Source organism: Myxine glutinosa, chromosome 10 (assembly GCF_964187855.1).
Source record: "Myxine glutinosa chromosome 10, kmMyxGlut1.1, whole genome shotgun sequence".
Classification (NCBI taxonomy): domain Eukaryota; kingdom Metazoa; phylum Chordata; class Myxini; order Myxiniformes; family Myxinidae; genus Myxine; species Myxine glutinosa.
The window spans coordinates 31729429-31753608 of record NC_136270.1 but is presented as its reverse complement, the minus strand read 5'-3'; the positions used below and the strand labels follow the sequence as shown (position 1 = coordinate 31753608).

General features: G+C 40.8%; 1 protein-coding gene across 1 annotated transcript; it reads left to right on the top strand.

Annotated features, from left to right (window-relative positions):
- The first annotated feature begins 127 nt into the window (after nucleotides 1–127).
- On the top strand, nucleotides 128–24180 carry LOC137434423 (interferon-stimulated gene 20 kDa protein). The gene is made up of 4 exons (XM_068127401.2): nucleotides 128–320; nucleotides 15484–16059; nucleotides 17232–17432; nucleotides 23516–24180. Exons 2-4 carry the CDS (start codon nucleotides 15529–15531, stop codon nucleotides 23624–23626), a joined length of 843 nt encoding a protein of 280 aa, XP_067983502.1. The 5' UTR covers nucleotides 128–320; nucleotides 15484–15528; the 3' UTR covers nucleotides 23627–24180.

The window sequence follows — 24180 nt, the reverse complement described above, 5'->3', positions numbered from 1 at the left end:
GCCTTTTTTTGAAATTGTCGCGGTTCATAAACGTTTGACGTTAATAAAAACAATTGACGAGGAGGTATTTGAAATTTAGATTTTTTTTAAAAACATTAACCGGAACGTTTCAAGAAATTACAACTTTACCTCAAGGATTGTTGCAAAAAACTTCCAGGGGAAGTTTTTTGTGTTTTTTTTTCGTTTGATTTTCCTCGCGCACTCCGTGATTGCAGTCCGTTTGGTCACGTGGCCCGTACTGTCCGTGCGCCCGGTTCCGTTACACCCGATGATTAACACCGTTTCTCGAATGAGTTTTGTTTCATTCTCTTTTCAAACAGGTATGTGATTTATTGATCGCGGTAATCCAGCCAAACGCTGCTGAGGTAACCCGTTCTGCTCCAGGACCAAAGAGCAAGCGCTTGACTACCCACAAAGCCTTGGGGCAAATTGAATGTGGAGGTTCCGGTTGTAATAATGGTCCATGAAAGTTGTGGAGAGTCCTGTGTACGTTCTCCTTCCTGGAGTGAACAATCTGAGTGTTTCACAAACTTTGTGTTGACGTCAATCATTGTGATCTCCCACTAACCAGCAGAAGCGGGAGGCCTGTCGCTTCCTCATCCAGTCAAGCCTTGCTCCTTCAGCTCGAGTCTTGCTCCCTGTGGTCGGGTTTTGCCCCTTCAGCTCGGGTCTTGCTCCTTCAGCTCGGGTCTTGCTCCCTGTGGTCGGGTCTTGCTCCCTGTGGTCGGGTCTTGCTCTCTCAGCTCGGGTCATGCTCCCTCAGCTCGGGTCTTGCTCCCTCAGCTCGGGTCTTGCTTCCTCAGCTCAGGTCTTGCTCCTTCAGCTCGGGTCTTGCTCCCTGTGTTCGGGTTTTGCTCCCTCAGCACGGGTCTTGCTCCTTCAGCTCGGGTCTTGCTCCTTCAGCTCGGGTCTTGCTCCTTCAGCTCGGGTCTTGCTCCTTCAGCTCGGGTCTTGCTCCTTCAGCTCGGGTCTTGCTCCCTGTGGTCAGGTTTTGCTCCTTCAGCTCGGGTCTTGCTCCCTCAGCTCGGGTCTTGCTCCCTCAGCTCGGGTCTTGCTCCCTCAGCTCGGTCTTCCTTGAGTCCCTCCCTGCATGTCATGCCGCCTCCTGGTTATACATCCAGAATCCAGGATCGTTGCTCACCTTGGGTATCTCTACCACTTGTGGAGCCTCCTTCTCCAGTCTGTTCAACCTCCCTCGAAGTAACAGGACTCCGCCTTGGCGGCCCACCACCACCTTCAAGTCATCCCGCCATTTTTCCCTGTGAAATTTTCGACTTGCACTCCCCCCCTATACTTGTATTGTACGTTGTACATCCCCTCCCTCTGTTTGTTTATCCCATTGCTTGTGCCCCACTCTCAGGGCGTCTCCCTGTTGCCCCACTCTCAGGGCGTCTCCCCCACTCTCAGGGCGTCTCCCTGTTGCCCCACTCTCAGGGCGTCTCCCTGTTGCCCCACTCTCAGGGCGTCTCCTTGTTGCCCCACTCTCAGGGAGTCTCCCTGTTGCCCCACTGTCGGGGCGTTTCCCTGTTGCCCCACTCTCAGGGCGTTTCCCTGTTGCCCCACTCTCAGGGAGTCTCCCTGTTGCCCCACTCTCAGGGCATCTCCCTGTTGCCCCACTCAGGGCGTCTCCCTGTTGCCCCACTCTCAGGGCGTCTCCCTGTTGCCCCACTCTCAGGGCGTCTCCCTGTTGCCCCACTCTCAGGGCGTCTCCCTGTTACCCCACTCTCAGGGCGTCTCCCTGTTGCGCCACTCTCAGGGCGTCTCCCTGTTGCCCCACTGTCAGGGCGTTTCCCTGTTGCCCCACTCTCAGGGAGTCTCCCTGTTGCCCCACTGTCAGGGCGTTTCCCTGTTGCCCTACTCTCAGGGTGTCTCCCTGTTGCCCCACTGTCAGGGCGTTTCCCTGTTGCCCCACTCTCAGGGCATCTCCCTGTTGCCCCACTCAGGGCATCTCCCTGTTGCCACACTCAGGGCGTCTCCCTGTTGCCACACTCAGGGTGTCTCCCTGTTGCCCCACTCAGGGCGTCTCCCTGTTGCCACACTCAGGGCGTCTCCCTGTTGCCCCACTCTCAGGGCGTCTCCCTGTTGCCCCACTCTCAGGGCGTCTCCCTGTTGCCCCACTCTCAGGGCGTCTCCTTGTTGCCCCACTCTCAGGGCATTTCCCTGTTGCCCCACTCTCCGGGTGTCTCCCTGTTGCCCCACTCAGGGCGTCTCCCTGTTGCCCCACTCAGGGCGTCTCCCTGTTGCCACACTCAGGGCGTCTCCCTGTTGCCCCACTCTCAGGGCATCTACCTGTTGCCACACTCTCAGGGCGTCTCCCTGTTGCTCCACTCTCAGGGCATCTACCTGTTGCCCCACTCTCAGGGCGTCTCCCTGTTGCCCCACTCTCAGGGCGTCTCCCTGTTGCCCCACTCTCAGGGCGTCTCCCTGTTGCCCCACTCTCAGGGCGTCTCCTTGTTGCCCCACTCTCAGGGCATTTCCCTGTTGCCCCACTCTCAGGGCGTCTTCCTGTTGCCCCACTCTCAGGGCGTCTCCCTGTTGCCCCACTCTCAGGGTGTCTCCCTGTTGCCCCACTCTCAGGGCTTCTCCCTGTTGCCCCACTCTCAGGGCGTCTCCCTGTTGCCCCACTCTCAGGGCGTCTCCCTGTTGCCCCACTCTCAGGGCGTCTCCCTGTTGCCCCACTCTCAGGGCGTCTCCCTGTTGCCCCACTCTCAGGGCATTTCCCCGTTGACCCACTCTCAGGGCGTTTCCTTGTTGTACCATTCTCGGGGCATCTCCTTGTTGCCCCACTCTCAGGGTGTCTCCTTGTTGCCCCACTCTCAGGGTGTCTCCTTGTTGCCCCACTCTCAGGGCGTCTCCCTGTTGCCCCACTCTCAGGGCATTTCCCCATTGACCCACCCTCAGGGCGTCTCCTTATTGCCCCACTCTCAGGGCATCTCCCTGTTGCCCCACTCAAGGGGTCTCCCTGTTGCCCCACTCTCAGGGCATCTCCCTGTTCCCCACTCTCAGGGCGTCTCCCTGTTGCCCCACTCAGGGCGTCTCCCTGTTGCCCCACTCTCAGGACGTCTCCCTGTTGCCCCACTCTCAGGGCGTCTCCCTGTTGCCCCACTCTCAGGGCGTCTCCCTGTTGCCCCACTCTCAGGGCGTCTCCCTGTTACCCCACTCTCAGGGCGTCTCCCTGTTGCCCCACTCTCAGGTAATTTCCTTGTTGTACCACTCTCAGGGTGAACTTATCAATAGATTAAAACAGCGAGTCATACATTTACAAATACAGCACTGAACGTATCAATACATTCAAACAACTAGTCAGACATTTACTAACACAGCACTGAACTTATCAATAGATTCAAACAAGTAATCAGATGTTTACAAACACAGCACTGAACTTATCAATAGATTAAAACAACTTGTTAGATGTTTAATAATACAGCACTGAACTTATCAATAGATTAAAACAACTTGTTAGATGTTTGCTAATACAGCACTGAACTTATCTATAGATTAAAACAAGTAGTCAGATGTTTACTAATGCAGCACTGAACTTATCTACAGATTAAAACAAGTAGTCAGACGTTTACTAATACAGCACTGAACTTATCTATAGATTAAAACAAGTAGTCAGATGTTTAATAATACAGCACTGAAATTATCAATAGATTAAAACGAGTAGTCAGACGTTTAATAATACAGCACTGAAATTATCAATAGATTAAAACGAGTAGTCAGATGTTTAATAATACAGCACTGAAATTATCAATAGATTAAAACGAGTAGTCAGACGTTTACTAATACAGCACTGAACTTATCAATAGATTAAAACGAGTAGTCAGATGTTTAATAATACAGCACTGAACTTATCAATAGATTAAAACGAGTAGTCAGATGTTTAATAATACAGCACTGAACTTATCAATAGATTAAAACGAGTAGTCAGATGTTTAATAATACAGCACTGAACTTATCAATAGATTAAAACGAGTAGTCAGATGTTTAATAATACAGCACTGAAATTATCAATAGATTAAAACGAGTAGTCAGACGTTTACTAATACAGCACTGAACTTATCAATAGATTAAAACGAGTAGTCAGACGTTTACTAATACAGCACTGAACTTATCAATAGATTAAAACGAGTAGTCAGACGTTTACTAATACAGCACTGAACTTATCAATAGATTAAAACGAGTAGTCAGACGTTTACTAATACAGCACTGAACTTATCAATAGATTAAAACGAGTAGTCAGATGTTTAATAATACAGCACTGAACTTATCAATAGATTAAAACGAGTAGTCAGACGTTTAATAATACAGCACTGAAATTATCAATAGATTAAAACGAGTAGTCAGACGTTTACTAATACAGCACTGAACTTATCAATAGATTAAAACGAGTAGTCAGACGTTTACTAATACAGCACTGAACTTATCAATAGATTAAAACGAGTAGTCAGACGTTTACTAATACAGCACTGAACTTATCAATAGATTAAAACAACTTGTTAGATGTTTGCTAATACAGCACTGAACTTATCAATAGATTAAAACGAGTAGTCAGACGTTTACTAATACAGCACTGAACTTATCAATAGATTAAAACGAGTAGTCAGATGTTTAATAATACAGCACTGAACTTATCAATAGATTAAAACGAGTAGTCAGACGTTTAATAATACAGCACTGAAATTATCAATAGATTAAAACGAGTAGTCAGACGTTTACTAATACAGCACTGAACTTATCAATAGATTAAAACGAGTAGTCAGACGTTTACTAATACAGCACTGAACTTATCAATAGATTAAAACGAGTAGTCAGACGTTTACTAATACAGCACTGAACTTATCAATAGATTAAAACGAGTAGTCAGATGTTTAATAATACAGCACTGAACTTATCTATAGATTAAAACGAGTAGTCAGACGTTTAATAATACAGCACTGAACTTATCAATAGATTAAAACGAGTAGTCAGACGTTTAATAATACAGCACTGAAATTATCAATAGATTAAAACGAGTAGTCAGATGTTTAATAATACAGCACTGAACTTATCAATAGATTAAAACGAGTAGTCAGACGTTTAATAATACAGCACTGAACTTATCTATAGATTAAAACGAGTAGTCAGACGTTTACTAATACAGCACTGAATGTATCAATAGATTAAAACGAGTAGTCAGACGTTTACTAATACAGCACTGAACTTATCAATAGATTAAAACAACTTGTTAGATGTTTGCTAATACAGCACTGAACTTATCAATAGATTAAAACGAGTAGTCAGACGTTTACTAATACAGCACTGAACTTATCAATAGATTAAAACGAGTAGTCAGACATTTACTAACACAGCACTGAACTTATCTATAGATTAAAACGAGTAGTCAGATGTTTAATAATACAGCACTGAACTTATCTATAGATTAAAACAAGTAGTCAGATGTTTAATAATACAGCACTGAACTTATCAATAGATTAAAACGAGTAGTCAGACGTTTACTAATACAGCACTGAAATTATCAATAGATTAAAACAAGTAGTCAGATGTTTAATAATACAGCACTGAACTTACCAATAGATTAAAACGAGTAGTCAGATGTTTAATAATACAGCACTGAACTTATCAATAGATTAAAACGAGTAGTCAGATGTTTAATAATACAGCACTGAACTTATCAATAGATTAAAACGAGTAGTCAGACGTTTACTAATACAGCACTGAACTTATCAATAGATTAAAACGAGTAGTCAGACGTTTACTAATACAGCACTGAACTTATCAATAGATTAAAACGAGTCGTCAGATGTTTAATAATACAGCACTGAAATTATCAATAGATTAAAACGAGTAGTCAGATGTTTACTAATACAGCACTGAACTTATCTATAGATTAAAACAAGTAGTCAGATGTTTACTAATGCAGCACTGAACTTATCTATAGATTAAAACAAGTAGTCAGACGTTTACTAATACAGCACTGAACTTATCTATAGATTAAAACAAGTAGTCAGATGTTTAATAATACAGCACTGAAATTATCAATAGATTAAAACGAGTAGTCAGACGTTTAATAATACAGCACTGAAATTATCAATAGATTAAAACGAGTAGTCAGACGTTTACTAATACAGCACTGAAATTATCAATAGATTAAAACGAGTAGTCAGATGTTTAATAATACAGCACTGAACTTATCAATAGATTAAAACGAGTAGTCAGACGTTTACTAATACAGCACTGAACTTATCAATAGATTAAAACGAGTAGTCAGATGTTTAATAATACAGCACTGAACTTATCAATAGATTAAAACGAGTAGTCAGACGTTTACTAATACAGCACTGAAATTATCAATAGATTAAAACGAGTAGTCAGACGTTTAATAATACAGCACTGAACTTATCAATAGATTAAAACGAGTAGTCAGATGTTTACTAATACAGCACTGAACTTATCAATAGATTAAAACGAGTAGTCAGACGTTTACTAATACAGCACTGAAATTATCAATAGATTAAAACGAGTAGTCAGACGTTTACTAATACAGCACTGAAAGTATCAATAGATTAAAACGAGTAGTCAGACGTTTAATAATACAGCACTGAACTTATCAATAGATTAAAACGAGTAGTCAGACGTTTACTAATACAGCACTGAAATTATCAATAGATTAAAACGAGTAGTCAGACGTTTAATAATACAGCACTGAAATTATCAATAGATTAAAACAAGTAGTCAGATGTTTAATAATACAGCACTGAACTTATCTATAGATTAAAACAAGTAGTCAGATGTTTAATAATACAGCACTGAAATTATCAATAGATTAAAACGAGTAGTCAGACGTTTAATAATACAGCACTGAAATTATCAATAGATTAAAACGAGTAGTCAGACGTTTACTAATACAGCACTGAAATTATCAATAGATTAAAACGAGTAGTCAGATGTTTAATAATACAGCACTGAACTTATCAATAGATTAAAACGAGTAGTCAGACGTTTACTAATACAGCACTGAAATTATCAATAGATTAAAACGAGTAGTCAGACGTTTACTAATACAGCACTGAACTTATCTATAGATTAAAACGAGTAGTCAGATGTTTAATAATACAGCACTGAACTTATCTATAGATTAAAACGAGTAGTCAGACGTTTAATAATACAGCACTGAAATTATCAATAGATTAAAACGAGTAGTCAGACGTTTACTAATACAGCACTGAAATTATCAATAGATTAAAACGAGTAGTCAGACGTTTACTAATACAGCACTGAACTTATCTATAGATTAAAACGAGTAGTCAGACGTTTAATAATACAGCACTGAAATTATCAATAGATTAAAACGAGTAGTCAGACGTTTAATAATACAGCACTGAAATTATCAATAGATTAAAACGAGTAGTCAGACGTTTACTAATACAGCACTGAACTTATCAATAGATTAAAACGAGTAGTCAGACGTTTACTAATACAGCACTGAACTTATCTATAGATTAAAACGAGTAGTCAGACGTTTACTAATACAGCACTGAACTTATCAATAGATTAAAACGAGTAGTCAGACGTTTACTAATACAGCACTGAACTTATCAATAGATTAAAACAACTTGTTAGATGTTTGCTAATACAGCACTGAACTTATCAATAGATTAAAACGAGTAGTCAGATGTTTACTAATACAGCACTGAACTTATCAATAGATTAAAACGAGTAGTCAGACATTTACTAACACAGCACTGAACTTATCTATAGATTAAAACGAGTAGTCAGATGTTTAATAATACAGCACTGAACTTATCAATAGATTAAAACGAGTAGTCAGACGTTTACTAACACAGCACTGAACTTATCTATAGATTAAAACGAGTAGTCAGATGTTTAATAATACAGCACTGAACTTATCTATAGATTAAAACGAGTAGTCAGATGTTTAATAATACAGCACTGAACTTATCAATAGATTAAAACGAGTAGTCAGATGTTTACTAATACAGCACTGAACTTATCAATAGATTAAAACGAGTAGTCAGACGTTTACTAATACAGCACTGAACTTATCAATAGATTAAAACGAGTAGTCAGATGTTTAATAATACAGCACTGAACTTATCAATAGATTAAAACGAGTAGTCAGATGTTTAATAATACAGCACTGAACTTATCAATAGATTAAAACGAGTAGTCAGATGTTTAATAATACAGCACTGAACTTATCAATAGATTAAAACGAGTAGTCAGACGTTTACTAATACAGCACTGAACTTATCAATAGATTAAAACGAGTAGTCAGACGTTTACTAATACAGCACTGAACTTATCAATAGATTAAAACGAGTAGTCAGATGTTTAATAATACAGCACTGAACTTATCAATAGATTAAAACGAGTAGTCAGACGTTTACTAACACAGCACTGAACTTATCTATAGATTAAAACGAGTAGTCAGATGTTTAATAATACAGCACTGAACTTATCTATAGATTAAAACGAGTAGTCAGATGTTTAATAATACAGCACTGAACTTATCAATAGATTAAAACGAGTAGTCAGATGTTTACTAATACAGCACTGAACTTATCAATAGATTAAAACGAGTAGTCAGACGTTTACTAATACAGCACTGAACTTATCAATAGATTAAAACGAGTAGTCAGATGTTTAATAATACAGCACTGAACTTATCAATAGATTAAAACGAGTAGTCAGATGTTTAATAATACAGCACTGAACTTATCAATAGATTAAAACGAGTAGTCAGATGTTTAATAATACAGCACTGAACTTATCAATAGATTAAAACGAGTAGTCAGACGTTTACTAATACAGCACTGAACTTATCAATAGATTAAAACGAGTAGTCAGACGTTTACTAATACAGCACTGAACTTATCAATAGATTAAAACGAGTCGTCAGATGTTTAATAATACAGCACTGAAATTATCAATAGATTAAAACGAGTAGTCAGATGTTTACTAATACAGCACTGAACTTATCTATAGATTAAAACAAGTAGTCAGATGTTTACTAATGCAGCACTGAACTTATCTATAGATTAAAACAAGTAGTCAGACGTTTACTAATACAGCACTGAACTTATCTATAGATTAAAACAAGTAGTCAGATGTTTAATAATACAGCACTGAAATTATCAATAGATTAAAACGAGTAGTCAGACGTTTAATAATACAGCACTGAAATTATCAATAGATTAAAACGAGTAGTCAGACGTTTACTAATACAGCACTGAAATTATCAATAGATTAAAACGAGTAGTCAGATGTTTAATAATACAGCACTGAACTTATCAATAGATTAAAACGAGTAGTCAGACGTTTACTAATACAGCACTGAACTTATCAATAGATTAAAACGAGTAGTCAGATGTTTAATAATACAGCACTGAACTTATCAATAGATTAAAACGAGTAGTCAGACGTTTACTAATACAGCACTGAAATTATCAATAGATTAAAACGAGTAGTCAGACGTTTAATAATACAGCACTGAACTTATCAATAGATTAAAACGAGTAGTCAGATGTTTACTAATACAGCACTGAACTTATCAATAGATTAAAACGAGTAGTCAGACGTTTACTAATACAGCACTGAAATTATCAATAGATTAAAACGAGTAGTCAGACGTTTACTAATACAGCACTGAAAGTATCAATAGATTAAAACGAGTAGTCAGACGTTTAATAATACAGCACTGAACTTATCAATAGATTAAAACGAGTAGTCAGACGTTTACTAATACAGCACTGAAATTATCAATAGATTAAAACGAGTAGTCAGACGTTTAATAATACAGCACTGAAATTATCAATAGATTAAAACAAGTAGTCAGATGTTTAATAATACAGCACTGAACTTATCTATAGATTAAAACAAGTAGTCAGATGTTTAATAATACAGCACTGAAATTATCAATAGATTAAAACGAGTAGTCAGACGTTTAATAATACAGCACTGAAATTATCAATAGATTAAAACGAGTAGTCAGACGTTTACTAATACAGCACTGAAATTATCAATAGATTAAAACGAGTAGTCAGATGTTTAATAATACAGCACTGAACTTATCAATAGATTAAAACGAGTAGTCAGACGTTTACTAATACAGCACTGAAATTATCAATAGATTAAAACGAGTAGTCAGACGTTTACTAATACAGCACTGAACTTATCTATAGATTAAAACGAGTAGTCAGATGTTTAATAATACAGCACTGAACTTATCTATAGATTAAAACGAGTAGTCAGACGTTTAATAATACAGCACTGAAATTATCAATAGATTAAAACGAGTAGTCAGACGTTTACTAATACAGCACTGAAATTATCAATAGATTAAAACGAGTAGTCAGACGTTTACTAATACAGCACTGAACTTATCTATAGATTAAAACGAGTAGTCAGACGTTTAATAATACAGCACTGAAATTATCAATAGATTAAAACGAGTAGTCAGACGTTTAATAATACAGCACTGAAATTATCAATAGATTAAAACGAGTAGTCAGACGTTTACTAATACAGCACTGAACTTATCTATAGATTAAAACGAGTAGTCAGACGTTTACTAATACAGCACTGAACTTATCAATAGATTAAAACGAGTAGTCAGACGTTTACTAATACAGCACTGAACTTATCAATAGATTAAAACAACTTGTTAGATGTTTGCTAATACAGCACTGAACTTATCAATAGATTAAAACGAGTAGTCAGATGTTTACTAATACAGCACTGAACTTATCAATAGATTAAAACGAGTAGTCAGACATTTACTAACACAGCACTGAACTTATCTATAGATTAAAACGAGTAGTCAGATGTTTAATAATACAGCACTGAACTTATCAATAGATTAAAACGAGTAGTCAGACGTTTACTAACACAGCACTGAACTTATCTATAGATTAAAACGAGTAGTCAGATGTTTAATAATACAGCACTGAACTTATCTATAGATTAAAACGAGTAGTCAGATGTTTAATAATACAGCACTGAACTTATCAATAGATTAAAACGAGTAGTCAGATGTTTACTAATACAGCACTGAACTTATCAATAGATTAAAACGAGTAGTCAGACGTTTACTAATACAGCACTGAACTTATCAATAGATTAAAACGAGTAGTCAGATGTTTAATAATACAGCACTGAACTTATCAATAGATTAAAACGAGTAGTCAGATGTTTACTAATACAGCACTGAACTTATCAATAGATTAAAACGAGTAGTCAGACGTTTACTAATACAGCACTGAACTTATCAATAGATTAAAACGAGTAGTCAGACGTTTACTAATACAGCACTGAACTTATCTATAGATTAAAACGAGTAGTCAGATGTTTAATAATACAGCACTGAACTTATCAATAGATTAAAACGAGTAGTCAGATGTTTACTAATACAGCACTGAACTTATCAATAGATTAAAACGAGTAGTCAGACGTTTACTAATACAGCACTGAACTTATCAATAGATTAAAACGAGTAGTCAGACGTTTACTAATACAGCACTGAACTTATCAATAGATTAAAACGAGTAGTCAGATGTTTAATAATACAGCACTGAACTTATCAATAGATTAAAACGAGTAGTCAGATGTTTAATAATACAGCACTGAACTTATCAATAGATTAAAACGAGTAGTCAGATGTTTACTAATACAGCACTGAACTTATCAATAGATTAAAACGAATAGTCAGACGTTTACTAATACAGCACTGAACTTATCAATAGATTAAAACGAGTAGTCAGACGTTTACTAATACAGCACTGAACTTATCAATAGATTAAAACGAGTAGTCAGATGTTTAATAATACAGCACTGAAATTATCTATAGATTAAAACAAGTAGTCAGATGTTTACTAATGCAGCACTGAAATTATCAATAGATTAAAACGAGTAGTCAGACGTTTAATAATACAGCACTGAAATTATCAATAGATTAAAACGAGTAGTCAGACGTTTACTAATACAGCACTGAACTTATCAATAGATTAAAACGAGTAGTCAGACGTTTACTAATACAGCACTGAACTTATCTATAGATTAAAACAACTAGTCAGATGTTTACTAATGCAGCACTGAACTTATCAATAGATTAAAACAACTAGTCAGACGTTTACAAACACAGCACTGAAGTTATCAATAGATTAAAATGACTAGTTAGACGTTTACTAATACAGCACTGAACTTATCAATAGATTTAAACAACTAGTTAAACGTTTACTAGCACATGGAGCTACAGTTGGCAGATTAAAACAAGTTTTGTTTAAGATCACAAAACGACACCAAATATAAATAGTAAAATACAATATGAACAGTAAAAATATTATTAACGACATATCTATCTATAATTCCAGCAATCTCTGTGTGTGTGTGTGTGTGTGTGTGTGTCTGTGTGTCTGTGTGTCTGTGTGTGTGTTTGTTTGTTTGTCTGTGACCGCTGTTTCTCGACAACCACGGGTCCGATATACTTTAAACTTGCCAGGTATATTGCTGGGGACCCGAGGATGTGCCTTTTCAAGGTTTCATATTAATCGGACAAGTAGTTACCGAGCTATGTCCAAAAAACGATTCAACCAATCAGAGAGCAGCGAGCTATCACGTGTGCCGAACGTGCCGAACAGACTCTGCCTCGGACGGCACATTTGAGAGCGTATTCATTTATTTCACGTTGGCAAACTATGTTGGCGTTAAACTATGTTTTAAAACTAATTAAAACTAATTTGCCATTCTTTCGCTTTCCTGCGCCTTTGTGCACGCTATGGCGATTTCTTTACCAAACTCCGCAAGCCGTTCGCTTTGAACCAAACCATTTCATATAAATAGAGGGGGGGGATTGTCACCGTACTCGCAAGCCGTTCGCTTTGGACCAAACCATTTCATGTAAATAGAGGGGGGGGGATTGTCACCGTACTCGCAAGCCGTTCGCTTTGGACCAAACCATTTCATGTAAATAGAGGGGGGGGGATATAATTTTAGATATATATATAGTACGGGCATGCCCTAGTATATATAAATACAGTACATTGTTCAATACAGTACATTTAAAATACAGTAATAAATATACGACAATGTTGCTAGGAGACGGCACCATTTTTTAAAAAGCCGTTATCGGTGACAGAACATTCGAAATCCAGTTTGATCGAGAGGTAGGTGGTGTGGGCGTGCTGGTTGGTGGGCATGGGTTTATTTAAGGTAAGATGTGCATGATTTAATGATATTATCATATTATGGAGTGTGTAAAGAAAGTTGTAAATATATGATAATGCATTCAATCATCTTGCGAGTAAAGCTTGATTTGTGATGTTACATTGATGGGTTGACTGACTGCCTGGACGCAACTGCGGTTGTGGATCTACTGATGCACCATCTACTGATGTGGATCCATGATCGAGGTTGTGGATCCGCCGTTTGGAGAGGTCCTGGGCTGAAAGGATCGAAACCTCGAGGAAGAACGGTGCCCAGCTGATGATCCATGCAGTGGGGAAACGAGTCAATTGCTTATAGGTTGAGGGTCTCACTTTAGGTTTTGAGGTTTGCAATTTAAATAAAGTTGAATATGGGATGTTGTAAAACTAACATAATTTACATTTTATAGCAATCCTTTAAATTGTATTGAAATTTAGGAACAACCAATACTGTACAATTAATTAAATGTATCTTCAAATAAGACTTGAATAAGAGAGATAAGAATTGAAAATCATAAGATAGAATTGTGAGAAACAAAAATAAAAAAACGAGGTGTGTGTGTGTGTGTGTGTGTGTGTGTGTGTGTGTGTGTGTGTGTGTGTGTGTGTGTGTGTGTGTGTGTGTGTGTGTGTGTGTGTGTGTGTGTGTGTGTGTGTGTGTGTGTGTGTGTGTGTGTGTGTGTGTGTGTGTGTGTGTGTGTGTGTGCGCGCGTGCACGCACGCACGTGCGTGCACTACAAGGGGGTTTAATATCTCAGAATACGCCTTTATCTGATTTGGGAGGGGGTGCAAGATATACCTTTATCTGGTTTGGGATGAGGGTGCAAGATGTACCTTTATCTGGTTTGGGAGGAAGGGGCAAGATATACCTTTATCTGGTTTGGGAGGGGGTGCAAGATACACCTTTATCTGTTTTGGGATGAGGGTGCAAGATATACCTTTATCTGGTTTGGGAGGAAGGGGCAAGATATACCTTTATCTGGTTTGGGAGGGGATGCAAGATATACCTTTATCTGGTTTGGGAGGAAGGGGCAAGATATACCTTTATCTGGTTTGGGAGGGGGTGCAAGATACACCTTTATCTGGTTTGGGAGGAGGGGGAAAGTTATACCTTTATCTGGTTTGGGAGGGGGTGCAAGATACACCTTTATCTGGTTTGGGAGGGGGGGGCAAGATATACCTTTATCTGGTTTGGGAGGGGGTGCAAGATATACCTTTATCTGGTTTGGGAGGAAGGGGCAAGATTACCTTTATCTGGTTTGGGAGGGGGTGCAAGATACACCTTTATCTGGTTTGGAAGGAGGGGGCAATATATACCTTTATCTGGTTTGGGAGGAGGGGGCAAGATGTACCTTTATCTGGTTTGGGAGGGGGCACATTTTACCTTTATCTGGTTTGGGAGGAAGGGGCAAGTTATACCTTTATCTGGTTTGGGAGGGGGTGCAAGATGTACCTTTATCTGGTTTGGGAGGAGGGTTCAAGTTGTACCTTTATCTGGTTTGGGAGGAGGGGGCAAGTTGTACCTTTATCTGGTTTTGGAGGGGGTGCAAGATACACCTTTATCTGGTTTGGGAGGAGGGGGCAAGATATACCTTTATCTGGTTTGGGAGGAGGGGGCAAGATGTACCTTTATCTGGTTTGGGAGGGGGCAAATTTTACCTTTATCTGGTTTGGGAGGAAGGCGCAAGTTATACCTTTATCTGGTTTGGGAGGTCTGTGATGTGAGCAGGTTATCTCAAAAGGTTATAGATGGATTGGGATGAAACTTGGTGGACAGGTTGGGTATGTGACAAGGACAAATTGATTAGATTTTGGTGAGGATCCGGATATGATAATTTTTTAAAAATTTTCGAGAGAGAGAGAGAGAGAGAGAGAGAGAGAGAGAGAGAGAGAAAGAGAAAGAGAAAGAGAAAGAGAAAGAGAAGAAAAACAAAAACAAAAACAAAGAAAGAAAGAGAGAGCCGAAAGGGAGCCGAAAGCGATATATAGCATGATATTTCAAAGTGGTGGACAGATTATGACAAAACTTGGTGGATGAGTTGGGTAGGTGACACGAATAAGCCGATTTGATTCTGATTAAGGCCTGGATCCATATCTGACCTATCAGTGGGATACAAAATGTAAACTGTTCAGCCTGGTCGAGGTATGTGCTCTACAGAGTGCCATCATAGTTTATTTGTAATAATGCATTGTGAGTGCTATTATTTGCCTGTGTGTAATATATATTTATATGTACACTTATTACTGATGTATTTTGCAGCTGACAATACAAGGTGTATACATTCGACTCTTACCCATCTGCTCCATGGAGGCCGGGAGGGCTGCAAAGAAGCTTCCGAGACGAAGGCGGAAACGATTGCCTTTTCAGGCAGATATGCCAATGGGCCCGTCCGACACCATTCACTCAGCCACTATGGCACATACCGTTCATCAAGTCGGGAGTTCTGAGGTTGGCAAGATAAACAATTGTTCATCAACGAACAGAACATCTCTGGTTGTCAGGCCGGAGCCTTCGGGACTTTTAAAGTACGACGCCGGGGGATTTGTTACGGAAGTTGAAAACTATGGTGGAGTAAAGGGAGAAACGGAAAATGGCCTGGAAATGCAAGTCGAGCCGGGCAAGTACGTGTCTCTGGATTGCGAAATGGTCGGTACGGGGCCTAAAGGTTGTCACGGTGCCCTGGCACGCTGTAGTATCGTCGCATCCAACGGAGATGTAATATACGACCAGTACGTTCAACCTGAGGCACCCATAACGGACTACCGCACACCTTGGAGTGGAATCACAGCGAGACACCTGCGCCATGCCATTCCTTACAAAGCGGCACAGAAAGATGTAAGGCTTGCTTTCCTTTGGCTAATATTACATAACTTGGTGGTAAGTTAAGATGGACTAGTTTCATTCGGTTTGCTTGATAGAAAATGGTGACTCCAAAGATGCCATTGTTTTTTGTGCAAACATGTTTGAAGGAAATATTAAGGCAATATCCACCATTTCTTGACCACAAAACACACTTTGGTGATTAATACAGCAAAATTCGGGAATTTAATGACATTTCCTCAAGTCTGAAGGCTACAATGTCGATCCGAACCCTCTCTGTGGGCAAGAAGCTTGAATGGCCATTTTTAGACACCCAGTTACATGCTATTGTGTGGTATAAGTGAGCTGAACTATTCTGTGTACCTGATCTAACCTCGTGCAGGAAATGTCGCCAACTGTGGACCATCTGTGGAGGATCATGCTCGTTATGGCCTGGGTTCCCTCACCTGTCAGCATTCGGTTATAGCAAGGCAGTGGATCGTCCGATGAGACCTGCGGTGAGGTTTGCCCCATCTCTGGCAGCCTAGTGAAGTCCTGGTTTCTTTTGACGATGCAGATTTTTTTTTTTTTTCAACAGCTTTTCAAACTCATTTCAATTTAATTATATATTTGAACACTAGAACACTAATCGCCTTGTTTGCACTTCCAAAACCCTTCAGCGTAGCAGTACTTGGACCAAAATTTCATGCCCTGTCGACCAATGAAATTTGTCGCGTGCTCTGAGGGTGGACTGACAGCGAGATTCAGACAAAATGGTGGCAGCTGGTGATGCAATAACAGAGCTCACTTCGTCCAAAAGATCTATTTGTTTAAATGCATCTTTTTTTCAGATCATTCAAAAACGTATGTTTCTCCAAGAAGAGTTAGCAGAAGGTTCTGCTCTAGACTGCTCCGTTTGACCGGTCGCCTTCATATCATTATGATTACAATCAGGCCTAGTATTCAAAGTTCACAAACAAAACCAATACAGATGGTGCTCGGAAATGCAAAGCAAGAGTTGAAAAGACCCGTCCCATGTCCTTTTTCTCAAGACGATACTGCGTAAGGTGTTCTAGGAACTCTCAAGTTTACTTCAGAACAGGTGATTGTGTATCTACGAAATAGTTGCAGAAATGATTGGACTTAGCAAATGAAGATTTAATAAGCTATTTGCATTTTCTCTAATTCCTCTGCGAAATTCTTCGCAGATCGCAGCGGCCCTTCGTGGAAAGATTGTAGTCGGTCACTCTCTTCTCAATGATTTTCGGGCCATCGGCTTCACCCTCCCCAAACCACAGACGAGAGACATCGCATCATGCGTGGCACTGCGCAAGCGTGCCGGCATCTCCTCCCCGATGCCCGTCTCGCTGAAACGCCTCACCAAACTCATTCTTAACAGAAATATCCAGGTAAGTTTTTTTTGTTTGTTTTTTTTTTGTTTTTTGTTTTTTTTGTTCCACATCATTGATAGACTGAATCGTTCACAGTTCATATGGCAGGTATGTTTGACAAAATCTGCGGGCTGACTCAAAATAAGGTGTAACCATTTGACGTCGGACGAGGGAAGGGAAAATGGGTTAACCGAGTGGTGACGAGTGGCAACAGTGCAGCATCAAGTTCGTCTTTTCTATTGTCTGGTAGACTTTGTGTTCGTCATCGGTACCAGTATTTATATATATACCCCACAAGTCAGGTTTTATACCCCAATGGAGCATACATGTCGACTGTGGTAAGACTCGGACGACGATCGAACAGCCGACCTCCCACACTTGGAACGGAGGTTCTTACCTTTCACACCACCGAGTCTGGTGGCCCAATCGGGCCCATATATGTGTTAATTACAGTGGTGCTGGGTTCGGAGAGGTTCAACGTTACAATGTATGCTCTCCTGACCATATACATCATTCAAATCATACAATATTTGGTATTGAGCTACTGTAGTGGAACCAGCATCCACTTGTGACACCAAATTTGATCGATAGCTTGTAATTTTGAAACTGTATGGATTTCATTTTCTGAAAATGGGAAAAATGACCTTCACGAAGGTCACGTCTTTCATGTTTGAGTGACTCATGCAAGACGCGAGTCTAAACTTCGTATTATTTATTCATAAAAGTGGGCCATGTCCTCACGAACAAAATGAGTGGTATATGGGGTCCATATCTGCAGAAATGAGTGAGATTGCCCCATGACAATCATGGTTCCCTGTTTGAGGCAATGCTTTTTTCTTTCTTTTTTATGGCCGGATCCCCTTCCTGACGTATCCGAATCCATATTCAGATCTCAAAATTGAATCGATTCGATCTTGTCAAACACCCAATCTATACACCAAGTTTCGTCCAAATCCGTCCTTAACCTTTTCAGATATCCTGCTATGTCTCGTTTTTGGCCCTATCTCCCAATGGTGAAAAATCACTTTAAAAATTCTACTAGCTGGACCCGGATCCGAAACTTCACCAAAATCTAATCATTTCGTCCTCGTCACATACGCTACATCTCTGCCAAAGTTTGTCCGAATCCGTCCACAACTTTTTGAGATATCTTCTTTACAAACAGACAGACAGGGGTGAAAACATAACCTCCTTCCACCTTAGGTGGCGGAGGTAATTATGCTGCCTGTGAAACACTGAGATGACAGTTTATAGCTAGGTCAGGATTCAAACCCAAGCTCGACAGCTTGTAGGTGAATGTGCATACCTCTCGGCCATCCTGTCAGCCCAAAGGAATGAGTGATTGGAAGAGAAAACTAATTGCTAAACAATATATTTTTTTAAACCATCGACAGCATCAGCAACAGAGATAAATCTAAATGTCTATCAACTTATTTCTCCACATTAGACCCGAAAATTCTACATAACAAATTCGCAGCCGCATTGGACTGAGCGATAGATAAAGCATTAACCGGAGGGAGTAAAATGTACATTACAGTTGATCAAAAAGAGCGCACGGGTCTGTTAAGGAAAGTCCATCTTCATGTAATGTTTTGTTTTTCCCCGAATAGTAAACTTGAAGGAAGTATTTGATTTCTCTTGAATAACGGTAACTTTACATTTGGCAACATGATACCCATTACCCAGGGGGTTCAGATCCGACACCTTTATTTGCAAATTTCCGAGTCTGACTGTGTCCAGAACATGTACAAGAATAAACCCACAACATCTTTAGATTGATTGATGATTTAATAACAATTAATGATGGATTTGTATTTGACCAGCTTCATAATGATATACGTATATCCAAAATAACTCGAATCAACAAGGAAAAGCAAACTCCCGCTTCAGTTTCTTTTTAGAATTACAAATCGATATCAATTGTCATAAATTTCACACCATATTATTTCATAAACGAGATGCTTTTCCATTTTTATTTTTTTGGGGATACAAGGTCGAGGCTCGCGTAAGAGCTAACATTAATCACAAAAAGGAGAGAGGGGGAAGCACACAAGTACAACAGTAGAGGACAGGGACATCGGGAGATCTGTCATCGGCATCGGGGATCGGGGGAGGGCTTGGGGGGGAGAGGGAATGGGAAGGGGTTTGGGGGAGGGGAGAGGTATAAAACTCGTCGACACTGCTAGGACTTGCAGGAAAAAAGTCGGCATTTAAAAAAAAAGAAGTGGATCTTGGGTGAATTAACGGGGGTAGAAAAGATCAAGGTATTGGATCGGGGAAGATAAGAGATGGTGGTGAACAACTGTTTCAAAGACCTGCAGGGAGGAGTGGGATTGAAGAGAGTGAGTGAGTTTGTTCCAGATGCGGGAAAAAAGAGGAATGAAAGAGTGAAGGTGAGCAGAGAGTCTTGATTTTGGCAGTTTCACCAGAAGAGGGTTGCTGGCAGATCTTGTGCGACCTGTAGGAATATTTGGGGGACAGAGCACAGACATAGCTGGGGGAATAGCCGGAGAGGAGTCGGTAGAAGACAGAAAGACCACCTACCTGCCTGCGGTGAGTAAGTGAAAGGCCCTCAGAGTTAGCTTCATCGCGGGAGATTCTAATGATTCTGAAAGCTTTGGTTTCAACAGCGTGAAGCCGAGCTGGGTGTGACGCAGGAGCACCAGCCCAGAGGGGCGAGCAGTATTCCATTGAGCTACAGATGAAAGCCTTGTATGTGGTGAGGAGCTCAGGTGTTCCAAGGAAGGACTTCGCACGACGGAGGATGCCCATTCGGCGACTGGCTTTGGAGGCCAGCTTGGAAATGTGGTTTTTCCCAGGAAAGATCATGGCAGATAGCGAGACCCAAAAGCTTGAGTGACAGAACTTCTTGGAGAGGATTGTTGTTTGACCAGTCTGTGATTTTGTCCAGGTCTGCAGAGAGTGAGGCGGCTACAGACTGCCGATCTGAGGGATGAGGTATGGTGCGGCAGAGAGTGGAGTCATCAGAAAAGAGATAGAGAGGATTTTACAGAGAGTCGGAGAGATCATTGATGACGACCAAAAAAAGCACAGGGCCCAGAACACTGCATTGGGGAACTCCAGCCTGAACAGGAAGGGGAGATGAGAGAAATCCATTCAGGGCCACATGTTGACTACGACCAGAGAGGACGTCCGCAAGCCATGCGTGGAGATTTCCATGGATACCATCGTGTTACGGATTTGTCACTTCCGTTGATGGGGTTTTCCTCCACTTGAAATATTTCTGATTCTATGTACTATTATTGTCTTCAAAAGATTTATTGTTTATGAACTGTTTTCAAAAGGTAAAAAGAATTAATGTTTTAAATTAAACCGGAACCGGATGACGACGACGACGAGGAGGAGGAAGAAGAGGAAGAGGAAGGCGTGGCGAGAAAAGTCGGACAAGACGCGTGGCTTCCAGCTCCGTAGCGAGCGTTATCGAACGAAAGTCGCTAGGGAACTTCGAGTTTCCTTGAAAGGAACTTCCTGCGATAGGTGTTATCGCTAGAGGATAGAGAAACCTGCGTAGTCAGGTTTAGGCGTTGAGATTCTGAAGAATCCTCGCCTGGTCGCTTCGCCTCGAGTAAGAGCCGTCGGCCATTTTGACCCTCGCGCTTCGCTCATCGAAAAAGGTTTTTGCTATGCGTCAGCTTTTCTCACCATCCTGTCGTCTGTCGGGGATGTGTGTGCGCAAACGTGGCGTTTGAGGATTACGTTGTGGTTCGCTGATTGAACTGTGAATGTGTACGTCTGGAGGGGACCTTTGGGACTTCCCATTCCGCCGCCAGTTTGCCTTTGGTTTGGACCACGTGACTGTCTACGCTTTGCCTACGCCTCATTACTCGCCTCATCGCCTCATCACTACTCGCAGGAGGGGATCACCTTTGAGTGATAGAGACATTGAGGAGTGTTCTTTTTCACTCACTTGGAACGCAGTGAGTTAACTGACTTTAGCTGATGGTACCATCATAAGATGTATGAAGTGTACTTTTGATTGCTATTGGTTGTACCGTTATTCTGGTGTGATTTTCAATACAATATTTGTTTGTTTATAATCATTGGTGTGGTTTCACTATTGATTTCTAACACAGAGTAACATATTTTTCTGCCGTGGCTCCTCTCGGGGCTCGGAGGTACATCGTGACCAGGGGGTCAGGGAGGAGCACGTAACAATAGGAGGAGAGTTTGGTGAGCAGAGCGGGGTGCCAGACCGTATCGAAGGCACGTGATATGTCAAGGGAGACAGCTCTGATTTCCTGTTTGGCATTGAGGACCTCCATCCATTGTTGAGACAGCAGAAGCAGCATGTCCAGAGTAGAATGACCTGGTCTGAATCGAAATTGATGATCAATGACAAAGCAATGATGGATTCCATGACTTTGCTGATAATTGGGAGCAGGCTGATTGGTCTGTAGTTGCAAGGATCTATTTTTGCACCTTTTTGTGCACAGCGGTAATGTTGGCTGATTTCCAAACTGATGGCAGATGACCTTGAGCAAAAGTGAGGGTGAAGAGAACAGAGAGAAGGTGTGAAAGAGTGGCACAGCAGGATTTTAGGACCCGTGGGCTGATGCCATCTGGTCCAGTTTCACAATCACAGTCGAGGTTTGACAGAAACTTCTCCACCTTGTCAGGTTCCACATTCCACATTGTACGGATGCCTTTGTTGGACAGCAACATTCCTAAACGGCTATTCAATGGTACGGCTGCAGGTGAAACTAGAACGGCACTCCGTAGAGAGCATACCTCCGCCAGGCGAACAGCTTGTGTTTTGTATCCCAGAGTAGACCAGAAAATCACAATACAAAATCACATTTAATGAAAATCATCCGTCCACAACTTTTTGAGATATCCTGCTATGTATCGTTTTTGGCCCCATTTCCCAATGGTGAAGAATCACTTTTAAAAAATTATAGCAGCCGGATCCGAATCCGGATCTTCACCAAAATGTAATCGTTTTGTCCTTGTGACATACGCTCAAGTCTCAAGTCTGTCACTCAAGTCTGCCAAATTTTGTCAGAATCCGTCCGCAACGTTTTGAGATATTTTGTTCACAAACAGACAGACAGGGGTGAAAACAACCCCCATCCACCTTTGGAGGCGAATGTAATCATTAGGATGTAAAGAGGTGATTGGATATATAGAAGAAAAAATTTTTTATTTGAGAGTGAGGAAAAGGAAGTCAGACAGGCTTGGTGAGAAAAGGGGGATGTATAAGGCATGAGTTCAATTCAGATTTTGGGATTGTCTGGAAAATCTGGCTGCAAGATTCCAAGGAGTGAGTCTGACACTTTGGAGAAGCAGGATTGAGGGCGCTCTTGAAGCTGTTGTTTTTTCTTTTATGTTGTCAAGGCGTAAGGAATGTGAGAGTGCGTTTGGAAACGTGATCGTCGGAGGCGGCTTTTCCAGCACAGGAAACAAGCGGCGAATCCCAAACACTCAAACTCTGTCTTAATTACCTCCCCCACCAAAGGTGGATGGAGGTTATGTTTTCACCCCTGTTTGTCCGTTTATGACCAAAATATCTCAAAAAATTGTGGACGGATTCGGACGAAATTGGCAGACATGCAGCGTATGTCACAAGGACGAAATGATTAGATTGTGGTGAAGATCCCGATTCGGATCCGGCTACGAGAATTTTTTTAAGTGATTCTTCACCATTGGGAGATCGGGCCAAAAACGATACATAGCAGAATATCTCAAAAAGTTATGGATGGATTTGGACAAAACTTGTTGGACAGGTTGTGTGTCTGACAAGGAAGAATCGATTAAATGTTGGTGAAGATCCGGATCCGGATCCAGCTGGTAGAATTTTAAAAGTGATTCTTCACCATTGAGTGATATGGCCAACCAGGTGGAGGTGTGCTCTCTACTGAGTGCCGTTCTAGTTTACATGATATTATAACAAGTATCAGATTGTGCGAATTGTCGTGGCTTTTGTTTTGTTCAGCAACTGATACTCGGCCAATCAGCTGTGACTGAGGAGCCAAGATTGGTTTAAGCATTTATTGTGGACTCGAGTCGGTCTCATCATGCCTCTAACCACCACCATTCTCCACCACTACCCTCCCCCAAACTCCCGACTTATCTGCCCACAGGTTGGGAACAAGGGCCATTGTTCTGTCGAGGACGCAAGGGCTACCATGGAGCTCTTTCAATTGGTGGAAAGCACGTGGTCAGAAGAGGACCGTTCTGCGTCGCACTGTTAAGTCCGTGTGCCCGAGAGAGTTTGTCATAAACTTGTACATTTTTGTTTTTTAATTCACTCCCCATCGGCCGAAAAGCGGTTTGGGATTTACGGTTTGAACTGTAGCTTTTACAGACGTGTCAGAATGCCGTGACAGGGTTTTATGAACCGATGCACGATCCTCGAGCTCCGGTTTTGTTTTTAACCGGTTAGTGAAGATTTCTTTATTCACTGTATTTTATGTAACATATTTTACATTTCTGACAGCAAAAACGATTTGGAGTATGGAGTAATTGTTTGTCGACTGTTACTCATTTGTGTTCCGTACATCTTAGCATTAATTTTTTTTTTCTTTTTTTTTTAATCGGACAATTTATACAATAGCCCATCTCCCGATGCTGCGGTGAAGCTGCAGTTTAACCAGGTGGTGGCGATATGCAACAGCAAACCGCCCTACCTTTGCTAACCTCAATGCATGCCACATTGTCAATCATTCAGATTTCCTCCCACTCACTCAATCCATCTACGATGACCGACCGACTGAACTCTGCGGTGCGATTAAACGTGTCCGTGGAA